This window comes from Sphaerodactylus townsendi, linkage group LG05 (genome assembly GCF_021028975.2).
Source record: "Sphaerodactylus townsendi isolate TG3544 linkage group LG05, MPM_Stown_v2.3, whole genome shotgun sequence".
Lineage (NCBI taxonomy): Eukaryota > Metazoa > Chordata > Lepidosauria > Squamata > Sphaerodactylidae > Sphaerodactylus > Sphaerodactylus townsendi.
In genome coordinates this window covers 73,133,556-73,152,192 of record NC_059429.1, presented here as the reverse complement: position 1 = coordinate 73,152,192, position 18,637 = coordinate 73,133,556, and the positions used below count along the sequence as shown (strand labels likewise).

Sequence of the window (18,637 nt, the reverse complement as noted above, 5' to 3'; positions counted from 1 at the left end):
CAAGGAGTCCAAAGTCCCTGATTGTTTCCAATGGGAGCTAAAAGGAGATGGGGGCTACAGTTTTGAGGGTCCATAACTTTGGCCCCCCTGAACCAAACTGCACCAAACCTGGGGGGTATCATCAGGGCAGTTTCCTGATGAGACCTTGAAAGTTTTGAGACTGTGCCTTCAGAAATGTCCCCCCCAGCCTGCAACCCCCATGGACAGCAATACAGAAAACTCAATGCAGAACAAAAATTCTTGGGCAAATTTCTGGGACTTTCCTGCAGGGGGCGCATGTATCGGCAGCAAAATTTCAGGGTATCATTTGAAAACTGTCCTTATGGTACCCCCAAAGTTTGGTGCAGTTTGGTTTAGGGGGTACAAAGTTATGGACCCTCAAAGGGGGTGCCCCATCCCCCATTCTTTGCTAAGGAGATGGGGGCTACCCTTTTGAGGGTCCATAACTTTGGACCCCCTGAACCAAACTGCACCAAATCTTGGGGGTGCCATCATGACAGTCTCCAGATGATACCCTGAAATCTTGGTGCTGATACATCCAAGAATGCCCTCCCTGCAAGAACCTCCTGAAATTTGCCCAAGAATCTTTGTTCTGCATTTAGTTTTCTGCATTGCTGTCAATGGGGGTTGCAGGCTGGGGGGGGGGGCACATTTCTGAAGGCACAGTCTCAAAACTTTCAGGGTCTCATCAGGAGACTTCCCTAATGATACATCCCAGGTTTGGTGTAGTTTGGTTCAGGGGGGCCAAAGTTATGGACCCTCAAAACTGTAGCCCCCATCTCCTATTAGCTCCCATTGGAAACAATCAGGGATAGGGGCACCCCCTTTGGGAGTCCATAACTTTGGACTCCCTGAACCAAACCTCACCAAACTTGGGGGGTATCATAAGGATAGTCTCCTGATGATACACTGAAATTTTGGTGCCGCTAGCCTAAAAACTGCGCCCCCTGCAGGCCAAAAATTGAAAACCACTAAAAATACCCAAAAATGAACCCAGCATTTTGATGCCCCCCACAAGGTGATGCCCTGGGCAGCTGCCTACCTTGCCCAATGGGCATTACGCCAGTGCTTCTGCTGGTGCTGTCACTTAGAGAATCCTAATTTATGTTCTTAATTGTGACTTTGTTATGTTACTACTAGATATTTATGCCTAATAAAGGTTGAACTTGAACTTGAGAAATGTTGTCCTATTTTATCTTTCCAATATGGTACTCAGATTAGTTGCCCAAACCACAGCTCCTTTCTTGTGTGTATGTGCAAGAATTTCCACCTGATCACCTGCAGAAAAGAGTTGATATTAACTAGGGGAGGTTGCTCAGAAAGTAGAATCAGGATGGTCAGATCGCAAGAAACAATGCACAGGAGATATGAACAGTGACGCCCACACAAGGATCATGGTTTTCTACAGTCATGGGATTAGATCACAACCAACATTTTACCATCTTGTGCAATGTTCCTTCTTCTGACACTGCTGCTAATAAAGTCTGTATTTTGACCAGTTTTAAAGCTTTGCAGCAACAGTTCCTCTTGCATGAGACTTAAGACTCCAGATTATCTGCCAAGATATGAAGTCAAAATTCTACAGAGAAAACATATGTTTCTTTTAAGGCTCTGCTTCATACCTAGCAGCAATATCCTCTAAAGTGATAGGATACTGTTTTGTCTCAGGCACACGATATTTGGAAGAAGTCTGTTAATTTTCGTTGAAGTGGCTATGATTCCACTTATTTGTGCAAACTATATGCTATACTGGGGCATGAGCCTTTCTTGGGGGGAAGCAGCAGCAGCTCGGAAGAGTGTTCCATTAAGGCCTGATAATTAAAAAAAATTAAATTAATTTTAACCAAATAATTGTGTGGTAGCTGCAAGGGTGCTTGTTGGGTTGCTAATTATATTATGGGTCATTAGTATCTGAGGCTATATTTCATGCAATTGTATATTTTACTGAATTGAATATTTTTAGTGTAGTGCATATCAGAATAGTATGTAGGAATTTTATTGTTGATGTAATGTTACATTTTTAAAATGCTGGTCTAAGGCCATAAATAAATGGTTACCTATTTGCTATACCAGTGAGCTATGCTTGTCTACATTTACTGGACTGCCCATTTTCATGCAGAAGAACTTTTTTGTGCTGCATTTACCGTGATCCAGACGTGGGTGGCTAGCATGGTTAATATCTGCAGTGCCAAGGCAACTTTATCTTCCTTATGTACTCTTCCTAAAAGGAATTTAAATATTTACGAATCTGGAAATACTGGTATCCTTCCACAGGATACTCCAAAATTCCTTGCCTCTGTGCATCTTCTGTGTTTGATGGCATCTTCCACAATTGATTGAAACCACTCTCAGCCCACTGATTCTGCATTTGGACTCTGGGTTTTTTGGGCAGGTTTTAAAAAGCAGGATCTGTCCTTGCAGTAATTTGGGTTTAAACTGATATCACAACAGTTTTATAGGCTCTTGAATGCAGGAAAGGGTGCATTACCCTATGTAAGCTTGGGCTATGCATGGGTTTTTTGCTGCTACCTGTATGTATGTCTGAATATTAATACTTCCACCAACCTCCTGATCATCTTTTGCTGGTGTCTGCAGATGCCTAGCAGATAAATGAGACAGATATGTTAAAACTGCAACCACCCAGTTCTGAATAATTCTCAGCTTCTTCAGACTTTTTGCATTAGTTCTTTTTAGATGCTGTGCAGTTCTGCAGTTTCCTTTGCTACCATGGGAACTTGCTCGTCTCGGGCATTAAGGAGAAACAGGAAAAGCAAGATGTTTGCAATTCTTGTGTCTCTCCCCAATCTCTGAAGCTGGTTGGGGGTATGTTTGTTTGTGTTTAGATTGGCTCACTGTAGACATTCCCTGGGCCTATTTTAGGAAGTAATAAAACACATACATGCTGACCTAGATGGGAGAACAGTCAGCAACTGTGGCTTCTATGGCTCTTCCTCCACTCTGCTTCTAAGGCTGGCAGAAGCACCCATGTTCAAATGAGACACTTTTGGCTGAAGGTGAAATGCATCAAAAGTCACAGCAGTGAGCCATGCTTTCCCTTGTGTTCTGTTTTTAGCACAGAACTGAGTAAAACACAGCTGGTGAGAAAGAAAGGCCATATTTCATTGTGTCACTGTGTATCATCCTGAGAAGGGGCCCTTCTAATCACAGGATAACATGACTGAAGTGCCAGGCTGGAGGGAGGGGTGGCCGGACAATGAATCAGCCGTATCACCTGACAAACATCAGACTAGAGTGAAGAGTCAAGGCCATGCGAGGCTCTTGCTGAGGTGGATTTGATTTGTTCCATATGCAAGGTGATGCAATGCATGGGATTGCAGGGGATTTCCTGTGTGCCTTGCTCCTGAAAGCAACACTGTAACCATAGCAACATGGCAATTTCCTGTTTGAGAGGTTGTTGCCAGAATTTCCAGCTCTCTTTGGATAAGAATAAAAATAGTTTCCCAACAGGATAAAAAAATGAAATAATCTTAAACTCGCCCAATCCCAAAATCTTAAACTCGCAGCTTTATCAAAGTGATGTTTCATGGCTTTGCTCATCCACAAAGATCAAATGACATATTACATTCTATTGGTTGCGAGGAAGATGTTGATCACTTTTTGCAAAGAAAAATTACAGGGAATGTGGTCATTTTAAATAGAGAAGCAAAGAGGCCAAAAGGAGAGATTACACTTTCTTCACCAGTAGTTTTTCTGCTACAAGTCTCTACACATACACTCCAAGCTGCTTTTTTTTCCCTAACAGGGTATCAGAACATGCTTGTAAGAGAAACCCTAACCCTGGGCCCTTTACGTACATGCAGAATAATGCACTTTCAATCTACTTTCAGTGCACTTTGAAGCTGGATTTTACTGTGCGGAATAGCAAAATCTATTTGCAAACAATTGTGAAAGTGGATTGAAACTGCATTATTCTGCATGTGCAGAAGGGGTCCCTGCCTCCTCCATTCAAAAGCACCCTTCCTGAGGCTGCTGCATATTAAAAACCAAACTAAAAAAAATGTCCCTGTGGAATTTGGAGTTAGGTCTTCTAGGAATGTACCTGTGAGATCTTTATTTCCTGGATCAGTAAAATTCCACAGCCAATCTGCATGCTAGTTAGTTGTCTTCTGACTTGGAGGAAGGCATCAGTCATGAAGGAGACAAATTATCTCTATAAACTGTGGTTTGATTTACATACTTGAAAAAAATTATCTTACTACTGCCTGATATTCAGAATATTTATGAGGCAGATAGCCCAAAAGCACATGGATCAGGACAGCTAAAGCTAGACAGTCCTACCACTGACCAGTACTGTGTAGTTTGACACTGTAATAAATAAGCTTTGGCTTTAAATTTGTGTTGTTGCTAAAGTTTAGGGAAATAACTTTTAACGGGATTTAAATATTTCATAATTTAAAGGAAGCCAGGGTACTGTAGTAGTTAGAGAACTGGAACAAGATCTGAGAGATTGATATGAACATATAGTTTATAATGTTTTAAGCCATATATTTAATCACATAAAGTATATTAGAGGTAATTTATAAAAAATCAGTAAGATGCTGTTAGTTAAACAAAGAGCAATAATTTCATTAGTAGAGAGGCCTTGCTTGGGAGAAGTGGGGGAGATTTCTGCACTTTTCAGTAAAGTCTAGTGAACACGCTTTGAAATTTAGGAACGGCTTCTTACTAAAAGATAAGAAGTTAGTGGTTGGTATGGCAACCATGTCAAAGTGACCAGATGGGCAAAGGAAGGTGGGGAATAGAATTTTACAGAAGAAACAAAACTTAGTTTGCCAAGTCTTACATAGGCTGTTGTTGATTTAAGTCCTGTCCAAATTAGGAGTGGAGATTCAAATGGTAATGTATATGTATTCCAAATCTAGCCAATGGTCAGAAGGCAAGGTGGGATGTTTTGTAAGAGGGTATTGTTATGCCCCTTGAACCTCCTCCCTGTTGCTAACAAAGGAGAGTTCCCTCTTCTGCGCAGAATTGAAAGAAAACAATAAAACTCTGAACACTGAAGAAGCTTTTGGATGGTTATTTTTGTAACCGGTCAGAGCTTTTGCTCTGTGGACAGGGCCTTTGCCCTTGTGCCTATCAAGATCCACATTCGAATCCCCTCTCTGCCATGGAAGCTTGCTGGGGGATCTTGGACCAGTCACATGCACTGAGCCTAACTGACATCATAGAGTTGTTGCAAGGATAATGTGGAGGAGAGGAGAACAATGAAAGGTACTTTGGATCCCTATTGTATCCTTTGGGGTTCACCTGCTAAGTATCTTCATTCAACATTTTGCCTATCCTTCAAAGAGTACTGCAATCTATCATCAGCTGACATTTCACGTTTCATTTTTATAAATGCATAGTATCATTGAGCAATAAGCTATATTTTAGGCCATAGCATTCATTGAGCAGTGGTAAACCCAAATTTGCCATTAAACTTTCTCATCTCACACTGTCCCTCCTCATCCCTCCTGGCCTTGTGCCCAATCTGTGCAAGAGTTTTGGCCAATGTGCTGTAGTGGGGACTCTAATCTGGAGAGCCAGGTTTGATTCCCCACTCCTCCACATGAGCACCAGAGTCCTATCTGGTGAACCAGATTTGTTTCCCCACTCCTACACTCCTGTTGGGTGACCTTGGACTAGTCCAGGGGTCTACAACCTGTGGCTCTCCAGATGTTCATGGACTACATTTCCCATCAATTGGCCATGCTGGCAGGGGCTGATGGGAATTGTAGTCCATGAACATCTGGAGAGCCACAGGTTGCAGACCCCTGGACAAGTCACAGTTCATCAGAACTCTCTCAGCCCCACCTACTTCACAAGGTGTCTGTAGTGGGGTGATGAAGGGAAAGGAGTTTGTAAGCCCCTTTGAGTCTCTTTACAGGAGAGAAAGGGGAGTATAAATCCAAACTCTTCCTCTTCTAATTTTTGTGTCCCAGCCCACAGTCTGAGAAACATTGCAATAAAGACTCCAAAAAAGATGGAGGGCTCCCAGCTACAGACTATACTTGCAATCTAAAAAGTTACATCAGAATGCCACAAATACCAGGAGACATATGCAGATATTTTAATCTTTTCCTGGTTCTTTGCATTCTGCTATTTCATCAATTCTTCCAGTTTTAAGAAAAGAAACACATTTGTACAGGTTGTCAGCATCCAAGTAGTAGCTATGTATCTCCTGGTATTATAACTGATCTCCAGATGACAAAGATCAATTCACCTGGAGTAAATTGCCACTTTGGAAGGTGGCTTAGTACCATGTTTCTCCGAAAATAAGACAGTGTCTTATATTAATTTTTGCTCCCAAAGATGCGCTATGTCTTATTTTCAGGGGATGTCTTATTTTTCCGCTCCACAGCTGCATGCTCTGGTGTTCTGTTTGACAGGCATACTTCCAAACAAAAATTTGCTACGTCTTACTTTCGGGGGATGTTTTATATTTAGCACTTCAGCAAAACCTCTACTACGTCTTATTCTCAGGAGATGTCTTATTTTTGGAGAAACAGGGTAGCATATTGAAGTTCCTTCCCTTCCCAAGCCCTGCTTTCCTCATGGTCCACCACCCCCTAATACCCAAATATTTCCCAACCCAAAGCTGGAAACCCTGTATATTTGACTGGATTGGGATAGAATAAAATCTGACTTCACAGCAACATCCAGAGCTATCTGGTGATGGAATCTAGCCTAAATCTAATGAAGACGCTACAATCTATTAGCACTATTTATTTCTGCATTTTCTCATGCACTTTCATACTACCATTCAGCTGTGATAGCAGTATCTTCTGGCAGCTGCTAAAACCACTCCTCTATTCCATTATTTACTTCTTCCCACCTAGAGTTGTAAATTGATGGAGCAGATTAGCAGGAGCCGTGGGAATAGGAAGAAACAGGGAAGGGGCCTGAAGGCAAATAATAAAAACAAAAGATGCCTCCACACCCTCTGTCGCTTTGGTGGTAGAAGAAGAAGATGGGGAAAGAGTGTGGGAAAACTGCTCAAAGACATCTCCACCTACTTGTATGGCACATGCTAAAAACAAAGCAAACAAATTGCGTGATCCAGAAGAAAGAGTTAGGCTTAAAATTTTGGGGGTGGGGGTGGGAAGGACTCCAAGGACTTCTTTTTCCATTCCAGAGTCTTGGTAGTTTACTAGAATGCACCCTTGAATCACTTATTTTAATCTAGGCCATGTATGCATGAACTGGCTGTTTGCTTTGCAGTGAGGTTTTCCTGAGTTTGTTTTTGTTTGTTTGTTTGTTTGTTTGTACAGGGATCTCCTCCTGAGAAGTGTCCCTAGCTCCCACTCCCTCCCCCTTCCCTGGGGTTTTCTACAACTTCCTTTTGTTTTGTTTGTTTTTATTAGACTTATTATACCACCCATCCACCCCACCCACCCCAAGGAGGCTGCCAGCCACCCTCTTTTTTGGCAAGTTCAAAAGGTCTCAGCATGAAAATAATAATAATAATTTAAAAAGCTTTTCTGATCCTTAAAAACAGTGAGGGGAGGAGGCAGCATTGCAACAGCCCTACATTTTTCTGCCTGCCTGACTCCTGCATCCCAGAGAGGATTTCCAGGATGCTTTCCTGACTGATTGGAATCTTGCTGGCTGCAGGAGAGAGTCCAAAGACATTTCCTACCCCTTGCGCTGGAAAAGTTGGGGAGGTTTGCCTCCCCCTTCTCTCTGTCCTCACCACTACTCTGGTCCAGGAAGATGCAGACTCTTGCCCCTCCTTCCACTCCCAGCTGCCTGGGTCACTTTTAGCCAATCAGGTTTCCTCTCTGTGACAAAGGAAACACATGAAAACTGATGACAGCTCCTCTTGCACCTCCCACCAGGTAACTCTACCCCCTTCTTTTCTTTTCTCCCAACATGATTCCTCCCAGGCTTCTGCAGCTGCTACATATTCTTAATGGCACAGATAGCCTGATGACACACTTCTTGGCCAGTTCACATTTTGGGGCAGGGAGACTGGGGAGAAAACCCAAAGAAAACAAAATGTATGCTGATTCCCTTCACTTTTCCTGTGAAGTGAGGAGGGAAAGTTGCACTTTACCAGGTTTCAGAAACCTTGGAGGTTCTTTAATCTGACAGCGCAGTGATTTTCAAAAAGGAGGATAGAAAAGAGTGGGTAACCAAGACTTCAGTCAGTCCACAGGGAATGTACTGGTATACTCAATGAGAAGGAGACCACAAGTGCATAAATTGGAAGTGTCTCACACTTATGCTGAGTGAACTGATTACTCTTTTGATTGGATTTTGTTTTCATCTGGTCTCTCATAAAAACATATTAGCTCTGCTGGATCAGTGGTCCATCTAGTCCATCATCCTGTTTCACACAGTGGCCAACCAGTTGCCCTGGAGGTCCAAAAAAGAGGACACGAAGGCCAAGGCCCTTCCTTGATATTGCTTTTAAGTTCTGGGTTTCATAGGTTTATTTACTTGACTTTGAATATGGAGGTACCCTTTGGTCTTCATTACTAGTAGCCATTGGTAGACATATTGTTACCATACTGCCTGGCATAGTGGGGGAAGTGCTTATTCACAGGTATCCCTGCCCGCATGCCAGCCTAAAGGTTGATATGAGCGTTGCAGAGATGGGGAGCCCATTCTCTGGCAATAGCCAGGTCTACCTACAAGGAACTTCTAGTATTTTTTCCTTTCTGTTTTCATGCTTTCAGCTTGCTTGCTGTAGCAGCACATTTTCAGCTCCCAGGATGTGCTGCTCCTGAGGAACATTTCACAGTTATGTTGCAATTGCAGTTGAAAGGCAAACCTATTCCAATTTTAGTATACACTTTAATGGACAGAATCTAGTGGCTTGATTTCAATTGTCTGAAGCTGGTGTTTCCCAAGCTTTTAATAGATGGGGCTTGGGGGACACATTGACAGAATTTTGTTGCAGTATCAGACTTAACAGTTGGGTTGCAGTATCTGATATGGAAGTTGCACTCTTTTGCTTTGTTGTCTTCTCCACCCACTATCAGAATTCTGATAGCCATAATATGTTAATAGCCTAGCAACTGTTCCCAACCATTTCATAGGAAGTACTATTCTGAAATAACCATGAAGGATGACATAAGATGATGTAATTAAGAGTACTGTGTTTAGGCTAACTAGCATGCTGTATTTGTAGTGATGCAACTGCAGAGGGCTAAGTAATAGAGTCTCCTAAGATGTCTGTGAGTTTCATAACTGAAGTCACACTAAGCTCAGCACTCAGGAATGTAATGCAGGGGACTGCCTGACCTGGCAGCTGAGCCTGAATGATCTCACCTTCCTTCCCCACCTCTGTGGTCTAAGTTACAGCCAGTTTCCAGAAGCAGAGCTGGAATGAAGCCAACAAACTTTGGCTACCCCTTCCCAGCCCCCTAGTCATCCATAGCTTTCTATGAGTGTCACTTTATCACTAGATAGAATTTTGAGTGGTAAGCTGAGTATTCCCTATCCCCACTGCCTATGGTGCTTTTGCCCCGTCATGCCCAAATTCTTTTCCCATGATGAATGCCACCACAGACTGCATGTATCAGTTTTCATCGCATGTGTAGCCAATTTCTTGTCATGCATTGGGTTCCTGGGCTGATCCTTCTCCACCCTCTCCATACTTGTTTGAAATGTATTCTACCAGCAACAACTTCATTATGGGGATGACATGGTGGATGCTAAAACAAACCCCTCCCTTCTGGCACCGTTTAATGCCACACTGGCATTATATGAAAGTTCCAGTCCATATCAATTACTCTGATCATGGTTTTTTTTTTACACAACTAACACCCATGGGCCCAAGGTTGCGCTAGCACTGCCAAATTGAGTTTCTATTCATTACTGAAGGAACTGAACCTGGGCCACAAAGAAGTCATAAAGTGCCTCAGTGACAAGGTTAAGAAATTATATTCACCCTGCTTTTGGGAAGATAAATCTCACCTGAATACCAGGTGCTAGGACCAAAGAACAGTAGTGGGCACTGACTTTTATGGCCTCCTGCACTTCCCAGCAATAACTGGCTGCCTGCAGTGGAAACATACACATTGGGCCAGGTCAGGGTTCCCCACTTTTGTTCAGCCTGTGGGTACTTTTGGGAATTTGAAAATGAGAAAAGGGCATCGCCCACAAAAGAGACCATGGCCAATCACAAAATGGTGACCACAGGCTACTGGGGCCAACCACAGAATGTACTGAGGTTGCAAGCCAAGTATCTCCCTATGATGAAGGTATTTCTGAATGGATGCTCCCTGAAGACACAAAGGTAATAATATGTCCCAAGGTTTTCTGAAGCACCATCTCCCATGAAGTGGAGAAAAACCAGAACTGGCCACTTACTCATTTTTATCTCATTATTACAGGCATGTCTTAAAGGTAAACATTAAGGCCATGTGCATAAAGCTTTCTCTATTGGGAAATTCTTTTGTGCTCACCTTTCAGTTTCACTTTATCAAGCACTGACTACAGTTTCAGAATACAGTCAAAGATGGGTATTCACAGCGCTCATTACTTGCCAAGGCTGTCATGACCATCAATGATATAGAAGTGGCATTCTAATAAAACTGGGCTATATTTGGCTTGAATCTCCTCAGTGGATCAGTTGCAGAAACTCTAATGTATTTACTCTTGTAGCATACTCCTGGAAAGCCAGTTTGTTTAGCTTTTATTTTTATACGCTGGTTGTGCTGATCTTCCCTAAAAATAACAATCCACATGTTTTATGGGAATAGCAAGCTGTGTTCTTCCAACACCACCATCCTAATTTGGCTCTGGAATGGGAAGTTATCCTACAAAAAACATTATCCTGAGAGTTACAGATTGAGAAAGAGGAAGGGGTAGAGCTGTGTTAGGACACCATTGCAGAGCTTATGGGCCCCAGCCAGCAATCTGCAGCTGCTAAGCCATAGACAATGAGCAGCTTGGATGCATGGGGCCATGCCAAAGAGTTTTATTTCCAAGAGCCGTTCTTGGGGGAAAGGCAAAGGTCTGCCACAGCACTGGGCTGGATTTAATGGGATCAATGTTCCTTCGGCTCATATCTACTGTGATTTAGGACAATCAGCTGTATTGCTGTTCAAATGAGGACAGTTTTTAGTTTCAGTCTGGGCTTTGATGCACACATCAGCTGCTGCCTGCCTCTAGGTCAGTGATGGTGAACCTTTTCGAGACCGAGTGCCCAAATTGCAACCCCAAACCCACTTATTTATCGCAAAGTGCCAACACGGCAATTTAACCTGAATACTGAGGTTTTAGTTTAGAAAAAACGGTTGGCTCCAAGGCGCGGGTTACTTAGGAGTAAGCTTGGTGAAGCAACCATGCAACGCTTCGAATGGGTGAATCACAACCCTAGGAGGGTTTACTCAGAAGCAAGCCCCATTGCCAGCAACCAAGCTTACTCCCAGGTAAATGATCATGCTTTTATTCTTTCCATGAAAATCAGTGGGGTTTAACAGCGCTTAACAGGGTTACGTACATTGCTTCCCCAAAACTAGGTCTTAGGTTTAATGCTAATAATCTCCCTGAAATAATTACACTATTATCACACTGGGGGCTTGGCAGGGGAAGGGGGAGAGATGTGGGGGGAGAGGGAAGTAAAGCTTTTGCTTTCTGAAATCCAATAAACCCCCACCACAAAATAGAAGTTAAAAGGCAGTCAAGGAAGACAATCCTAACCAAGAATGCTGTGCAAGGGGTGGGATAAATTCAGGAAAGCTAAATTGGTGGAGCAGCCATCTAGTCTGTGGTTTTTCCTTCACACGTCATCACAGCTTTTGACTTCCCACAAAAATGCAACAGGAACAGAAAAATAAAAGCAGTTCTAGCAAAGATCTTGATGTGCTTTTAAAAAAATCCTAAGTGCATCTCAGTTTCTCCACCCTAGGCTTGATCTGTCCAGGCAAAAAAAGAGTGTTTCCCTGGTGTTTGGAAAGGCACACGTTTTGTTTGTTCAACCCCTCGAGCAGCAGCAGCAGCCAGCCTGCTCCAGCCTCCAGCAGGTCCTGCATGCACACCTGCAGCTCTGCCCTGCACTGCTCCAGCGCCTCTGCCCCACCCCTCTGCCTCCACCCCACCCAATCAAGCAGGGGCCAGCCTGCTCTAGCCTCCAGCAAGTCCCGTGCGCACTGCTCTGCACCTCTCTAGCATCTCCGCCTCCGCCTCCTCTGCATCTGCCCCCCCCCTTGGGCATCAGCCACCCGAATCACAGGCACCAGCCCGCCAGCCGAGTCCTACCTGCTTGCCATGATGCACGCACATCATGCCCAGCCACCCAGGCCAGCCTACATGTGTGTGTGTGGGTGTGACATGACAAACTCTGTGCGCGCGTGCGCACAGAGCGGGCTCTGAGTGCCACCTCTGGCACGCATGCCATAGGTTCGTCGTCACTGCTCTAGGTCCCCCCTCTTGCTTTAATCTGGGCAGGCTAAAAGAGCATCTGCCTAAGACTCTGAGGGAAGGAGATCTAATGCAATCATAGAGCAACTGAAAACAGCCTACATAAGGGGTTTCTGAACAAGAATTTTTCCCATCCTGCCTGTGGAAGAACCGTAATAGAATAGGAGGTAGAGCCCAGAACTTCCTGCATATAGGAAGGAAGTGTACTCTAGTGGATTGGGAGTGTGGCTAATTGTTTTCTGTTGTTGTAGCTTGCTTTTACTACTTGTGTTCTTCCAGAAAACCAAGCAAACATTTACTTGAAATTGGCAGGGGGTGGCTTGTATGCAGCATCTATGAGACAGAATTGTTTCCTAGAAGAGGGCAGTGGCATGGGGTAATTCCTTTGTGCCCTGTAATTAACAGCTCCCTCCTGCCTACGGAAACATTACAACTCTGCTAGCTTAATCGAGCATGTCCCCACCTGGGTGGCCTTGAAGGATTCCCCAGGAGTAGTAGTGCAAAACAAAGAATACTGAGCAAGTTATGACATGCCTGCAATGTAGTAAGTGACAGAAAGCTACCCAGATGGTAAAAGGGGGCAGAGCCTGAACAAAGTGAGATATTATCAGTTTGTCTTGCTAATACATCCAGGAGAGACAAGTCACCTAGAACCTGTACTGGCAAGGGGAAAGGATAGTCGAGAGGTCACCTCCATGTTCTCCCTGCAGGGACTGCATAAACAGATTACTGGTAGCTTCTTTGCCTCTCACCCGACTTCTCCCACCTTAACCTTACAGAACAGGGCCAAATGAAACTTTCCATGCAGAATTTCCAGGAGCACACACACACTTGGAATCCAGTAGCAGTAAAAGTAGCTGAGGCAAGGGAAGCTATTAGTTCTTCCAGAGAGCTGCCTGAGTTTGGACAAAAGGGGAATACTTTCCAGTGGGTGCAAATGGTCTTCTTAGTTTGACGTTTAATGTTTTCATATCAGTTCATTTAATGTTTATCAGATTGTCTTTATAGTTGCCCAACATGTGTCCTGAGATGTTCAGGAGAAAAGTAAGCAAATACAGATTTAAAATAAATAAATAATTTAGCAGTACAGTACTGGGATGGTTTGGGCTAAGATAAATTGGAAGTAGGTATGCTTTAGAAGTGGCTGAAAGCAGTGCACATTTCTAAAAGTTGCCAGGTTTATGCTTAATGCAGAACTATAGTTTCCCTTTAAAACAAATAATTAATGTTGTGGTCATGAAGAGAAAATTAAGAGTGTATATGAGGACCAACACAGAGATTTTCATGAATATATATTTTCCGGGGTCCCCCATCATCTGACCACTACAAGGCCCCCTCCCCTCTCAACACATGCCTCCCACCTGCTTTTGGGTCCTTCCCTTGTCTGCTCACAGCTGCCTACAGCAGTTTTCTGAGTGGCATTGGATAGTGCATGCAGAACCGAGCATGACTGGTGGAGCAATAGCAAGTGAGTGTGCTGGGGACATTAGCCACAGTGGGCCCTGCCTGAAATTCTGGGCCCTGGCAGCTGCCCCACCTCAAGATATACAGATGCTGGTCCTATGACCTCCCCCCCCCCCTCCACACACATATTTCCTTTTTGTATTTACATCATCTAGTGTAAGAAACTTCCAACAAATCCAGTCCATTCCGTTCTCAATTATTTTCTAAAATTCCACTTTCCCCACTGAACCCTAGAATTCCCCCACAGATCACAAGCAATATTTCCTCCCTGATTTGCTAAATAATGACATCAACTCTTTCCCACTTGCCTTCCTGGATTAGCCTGTGCTGTGTGTATACAATCAGCAAGAACAGAATTTTCTGATGCTTCCACATCCTCTGCTTGTAGTAGAGGGGGAACTCCTTATGATCTCACAAAACCTATTTCTAGAACACTGACCCAACAACGAGATGACAGGCCATTCCCCTGCATTCAAGTATTCCAGGAGCAACCAGAGCAACTAGTGAAATTTCTATTCCGGGCCATCTCTCTTGTTTTTCATTACCTCCACTAATATCTTTTTCCTAACGAAAGAATTTCACAATTTCATTCACAAACAAATGCAGACCTCAGCTGTCATCCAGCTCTGCTTACTTCCTTGTAATCAGAATTTTTGTTGTTGTTTCCGGGAAGATATCCCAGACTGGAATGACTTCTGGATAGTCCCAAAGAGCTAAAAATCTGGAAAAGCATGCCTCCCATAAGGGATTTAATTATTAAAACAAAACAAAAAACTCCCCCTCATGCTCAACAGAGAGAAGAATGTCAATATCACAGATCAAATTACTTTTTGCTGCACCTGCACACTTCTAGTGTTCTGATCCCTGCTTCCATAAGAAGTTCCATTTAACCCCTTTGACAAAAAATAATATGTCAGACAGCCTAAGGATAGCGGGGGTAGAGTGGTGGCTGGGGACAGCACCACTGCACTGCCTCCAAAGAGGCAATCAACGGTGTGGGCACCTGGGGAGAAGGAGAAAATTAGTCAGCTCCACCCTTGAGAATGCCCCACTCCACACCAGTGTGGGCATTTGCAGTGATTTGGGTGCAGAAGCAAGTCTTTCAACATCCATGCCAGTTTGTAGGGCGCTGGTGGCATAGCCTCTGGTGCAACCCTTCCGCTGCTTCCAATGCAGCTTCAGCCCTTCACCCTTTGGATTGCACAGTTAGACAATTATACAACATGCAATTCAGATGGGTTGTTTATGCCATCAGATGTTCTTGCAATAAAATATATGTATGCAAAATCTCCAGAAAATTAAAAATATAAATAACTGAACACAGAAAGGGAAAAGGCAGGGTACAAATAAAATGAAATCATAAATAAATAAAAACAACATACTTCACAAAACGTTTGGTGCCCCTCTGGTACAACATTTTATTGAAAAAGAACATGGACCCACTGATTTTTATTTTTTTGGGTTTATAGAAACCATATCATAATGAAAAAATCATGTAAAAAAGGAGATTGAATGGATTTTAAGATTACAGTCTTATGGCCCCTCATGAGTTAAATTCTGATCTGAGACTTTTGGACTTCTGGCCTTGGCCAGCTGTTGCCCTCTTAAAAAAAGTTATGTCATACTCCACTCAACTTGCTATGGAAAGGTTCAATACAAAGTGAACTTTCTGGTCAGAATTTGCTTTATATATTTATATAGTTTGTGCTGTCTTGTTTCATGCACAATATATAGACTTTGAATAAGACAACATTTTTTCCTGGAATTGTTAAACCAGAATATTAGGGTCAGCAACTCCTGTATTTACAGGAGCTGCCATGTCATGGTTCCTATGCTGTCGAATTGTAGGAGGAGGGCGGGTGCATCTTTTTCACATAAAGGTGAAAGTCAGCAAGCCTCCTCAGTTTGATGTTATGTCAAGTTCTCAGTTATCATCTTGCAGTAATCTCGTGGGTTTTGCCTGCTTCCATTCCCCTTGCAATTCTACTCACCTCTTTGAAATCGGAAAGAAAGAAATGAGAACATTTTTCTTCACACGCAAACATTAAATTAATGCTGAGCAACAAGAAAAAATGCCTCCCAGGTTTTTTTATATGGCTGGAAAGCCCTAATTAGTGGAAAATATACAATAGAAATTTATCTTAAGCTCCTGTAGTCCAATATTTATGCCAACCTTGAGCACTTGACGGGGTGAGATCTGAAAAATACTCAGAGGGGTGGGGAAAGTTCCTCCTTTTAATAAAGGGCAGAGATATAAATCTGGTCTTCCAGTGCCAACACTTTGGAAGCTTCTCCATTCACTATGAAGAAAAGTTTCCAGAGGAAGTCAGCTTGTATTAGAAGCAATGGACCCTGCAGCCATGTTTCTAGGAACCAGATACCTGCCTAGTGCTGTTTACAAAGCTATGTCAAGAAAAAATCAAATGGCATTTATCTGTAAATGTTGTTCACCAAGTGATCTATGAGAAATTACTTTTGGGATATGGGCATGTGCAGGCTTTCCAAAGTAGAAGCTTCCAAAGCTTTCCAGAGTCCCAAAGGATACTCTTCCTTTCAACTGTTCTTCCCACTAAAATGGTCACTTTATAGGAGGGAAAAGTCCCTGTCTCCTCAGTCCTTGCACTGCTGCCATCTGGGACAGCGTAACGGTGGAACATCGCAATAGTGAACTAAACTAGAAATGTATTGTGGTGAATACTGAAAGGAAACCATGATCTATATCTAAATATCTGTTAAATAAATATAACCACAACAAGAAAAACATTGTACTGAGATTCTGGTGAAAAGGTCTTTAAACCTTAGGGGTGGGGCTTTAAACCTTAGGGGTGGGGCTGTTTACCTTGGGCTGTTCGCTGCACAGTGATGTTGTAGTGGGTAGAGACGTCCCGGGGGGGGAAATGGCGCCCGAAATCTGTTCTCTGGGCGCGCCCCCCCCCCCCGCTGCGCCTGGGGTGGGACCCACCCCCACGCCCTGCTCCCTCCCAGCTGCCGGTTCGGAGCCGGCAGCTAGCAGAAGCAACTGGAAGGCTCCGTGCTGGGGCCTTTGTTTTTATGCCCCTTGGGAAGAATAAAGGAACTATATATTTGAGAGAAAAAGATGACAGAGAAAACTGGAAGCTCCTCTCTCTGTGGCAGTAGAAAGAGGACTGGGGAGGCAGGTGCTCTCCCCTCTTATTATGTGACCATTTTGGCAGGAAGGCCAGCTGAAAGGGAGATTGTCCCCTAGAGCTTTGGAAAGCTTGAGAAGTTTTTACTGTAGTGGGCTTGCACCTGCTTTGTTCCCCAGTGTGTGTGACTGCACAGTAATCATGACAATGAATGTCAATGCCTACATTGCTAACACAGGATAATCCAACCTCCACATTTTGCAATAATTAGGCATTAAAGATTATGCTAGCATTTCATAAGGCAAAGGCTCTCTTCCCAGAAGGAATCAACACAGGACACATGTGACTGTCCTTACCTTTCTGAGGTCATTCAGCCCATATTCTATGGATGAGGTCAACACCTCCAGGGCCTACATGAGGAAACAAAGTGATGATAATTGTTGTAAGAGGCCTGCAGTTGGTGCTCTCTGTCCTTTTCCAAAAAGCACAGGTTTGAGCTAATTTTACCTGCTTTTTTGCCCAGACTTTTACTCACAGTTTTCAAAGATTAACCTTCTGAAAACGCCCATTTTGATTTTTAAAATGTTGTAGCCCCCTCCTGCAAGCCCTGCCTTTCTCTCTTGCTAGTGCCTGCCATGCAGCAGACAGACCGTTTTCATATCATGATCTTGAAAATACTGACTAGCAAGAAATTACCTCTTGAACCACTTCTTTCTATTTCCCACAGCCAAGGGCTTTAAATTAACCAAAATCTAAATAACAGTCTCATTATCTAGAGCCTAATAAAATGCTTGTGGTTTAGAATGGCCTTGTGAGTAGCCATTCACAGAGGTAAAATAATGATTCCATCCAGGTGAATAGTTTTCCAAGCCCAGTTCTCAAGTCACATTTTGCTTGACATGTGAGTAAAAATATGATTAACATAAACAGAGTTTTGTAGCACCTTAAATAAATACGGCTAACAAAAAATTATTCTGGCATAATCTTTCATGAATCACAGCCACTGTCTTCAGATGCAATGAATGAATCCCTGCTATGCCAATCATTTTGTAGGATACATTTTGGAAAAGCTGAATTGTAGAGTTATAAAATACAGGAAGCCCAGAGTGAAATGTAACTTTGTAAAATCCAAATGTAATCAAGGAAAGTAAAAAGACCATTCTCTAGTTGTGCTAAGCTGGTTCATACTTGTCCAACACAGAGAATCCCAGATTTTGTTTGATAGTTGACACCTACAGTGAACAAGAAATCTCAAGTCCAGGTCCAACTCTCCCACCCAGGCTTGAACCAGGACTTCGGATTTCTTACTCACTATCAGTGTCAACCATCCAGGTTGAGAAATACCTGGATATTTTGGGGTTGGACCCTGGGCAGGGTGGGGTTGGGGGAGGGGCTTCCAAAGTGCTTTAATCAGGCTATTGTCTTCGATGGTTCCATATCACTATTACAAATTTTTGAAATATTTTTATAACTTTAATATTATACTACATACCACTGTCCCTTTAAATCTCCAGCAGTGTACAATATACAATATGCAATATGCAATGTATAATATTTTGTAGTTTCCACAAATTAATGCAGTCCTCTGTAGCAGTTTCTAAAATATATGCAAAATCCTTAATTAATCCAATCCAGATGTAAGCTATCCAGATGTAAATGCCCATTTCATGTGTCTCAACAACAATACTTCC

At 43.1% G+C, this 18,637-nt stretch overlaps 1 protein-coding gene across 1 annotated transcript in view; it reads right to left on the bottom strand.

Annotated features, from left to right (window-relative positions):
* BTBD19 (BTB domain containing 19) overlaps positions 1-18,637 on the bottom strand; it is a 50,425-nt gene that overhangs the window by 21,251 nt on the left and 10,537 nt on the right. Inside the window, 1 exon segment of the mRNA XM_048498881.1 lies at positions 17,303-17,356. Coding sequence (XP_048354838.1) covers positions 17,303-17,356 — 54 coding nt within the window.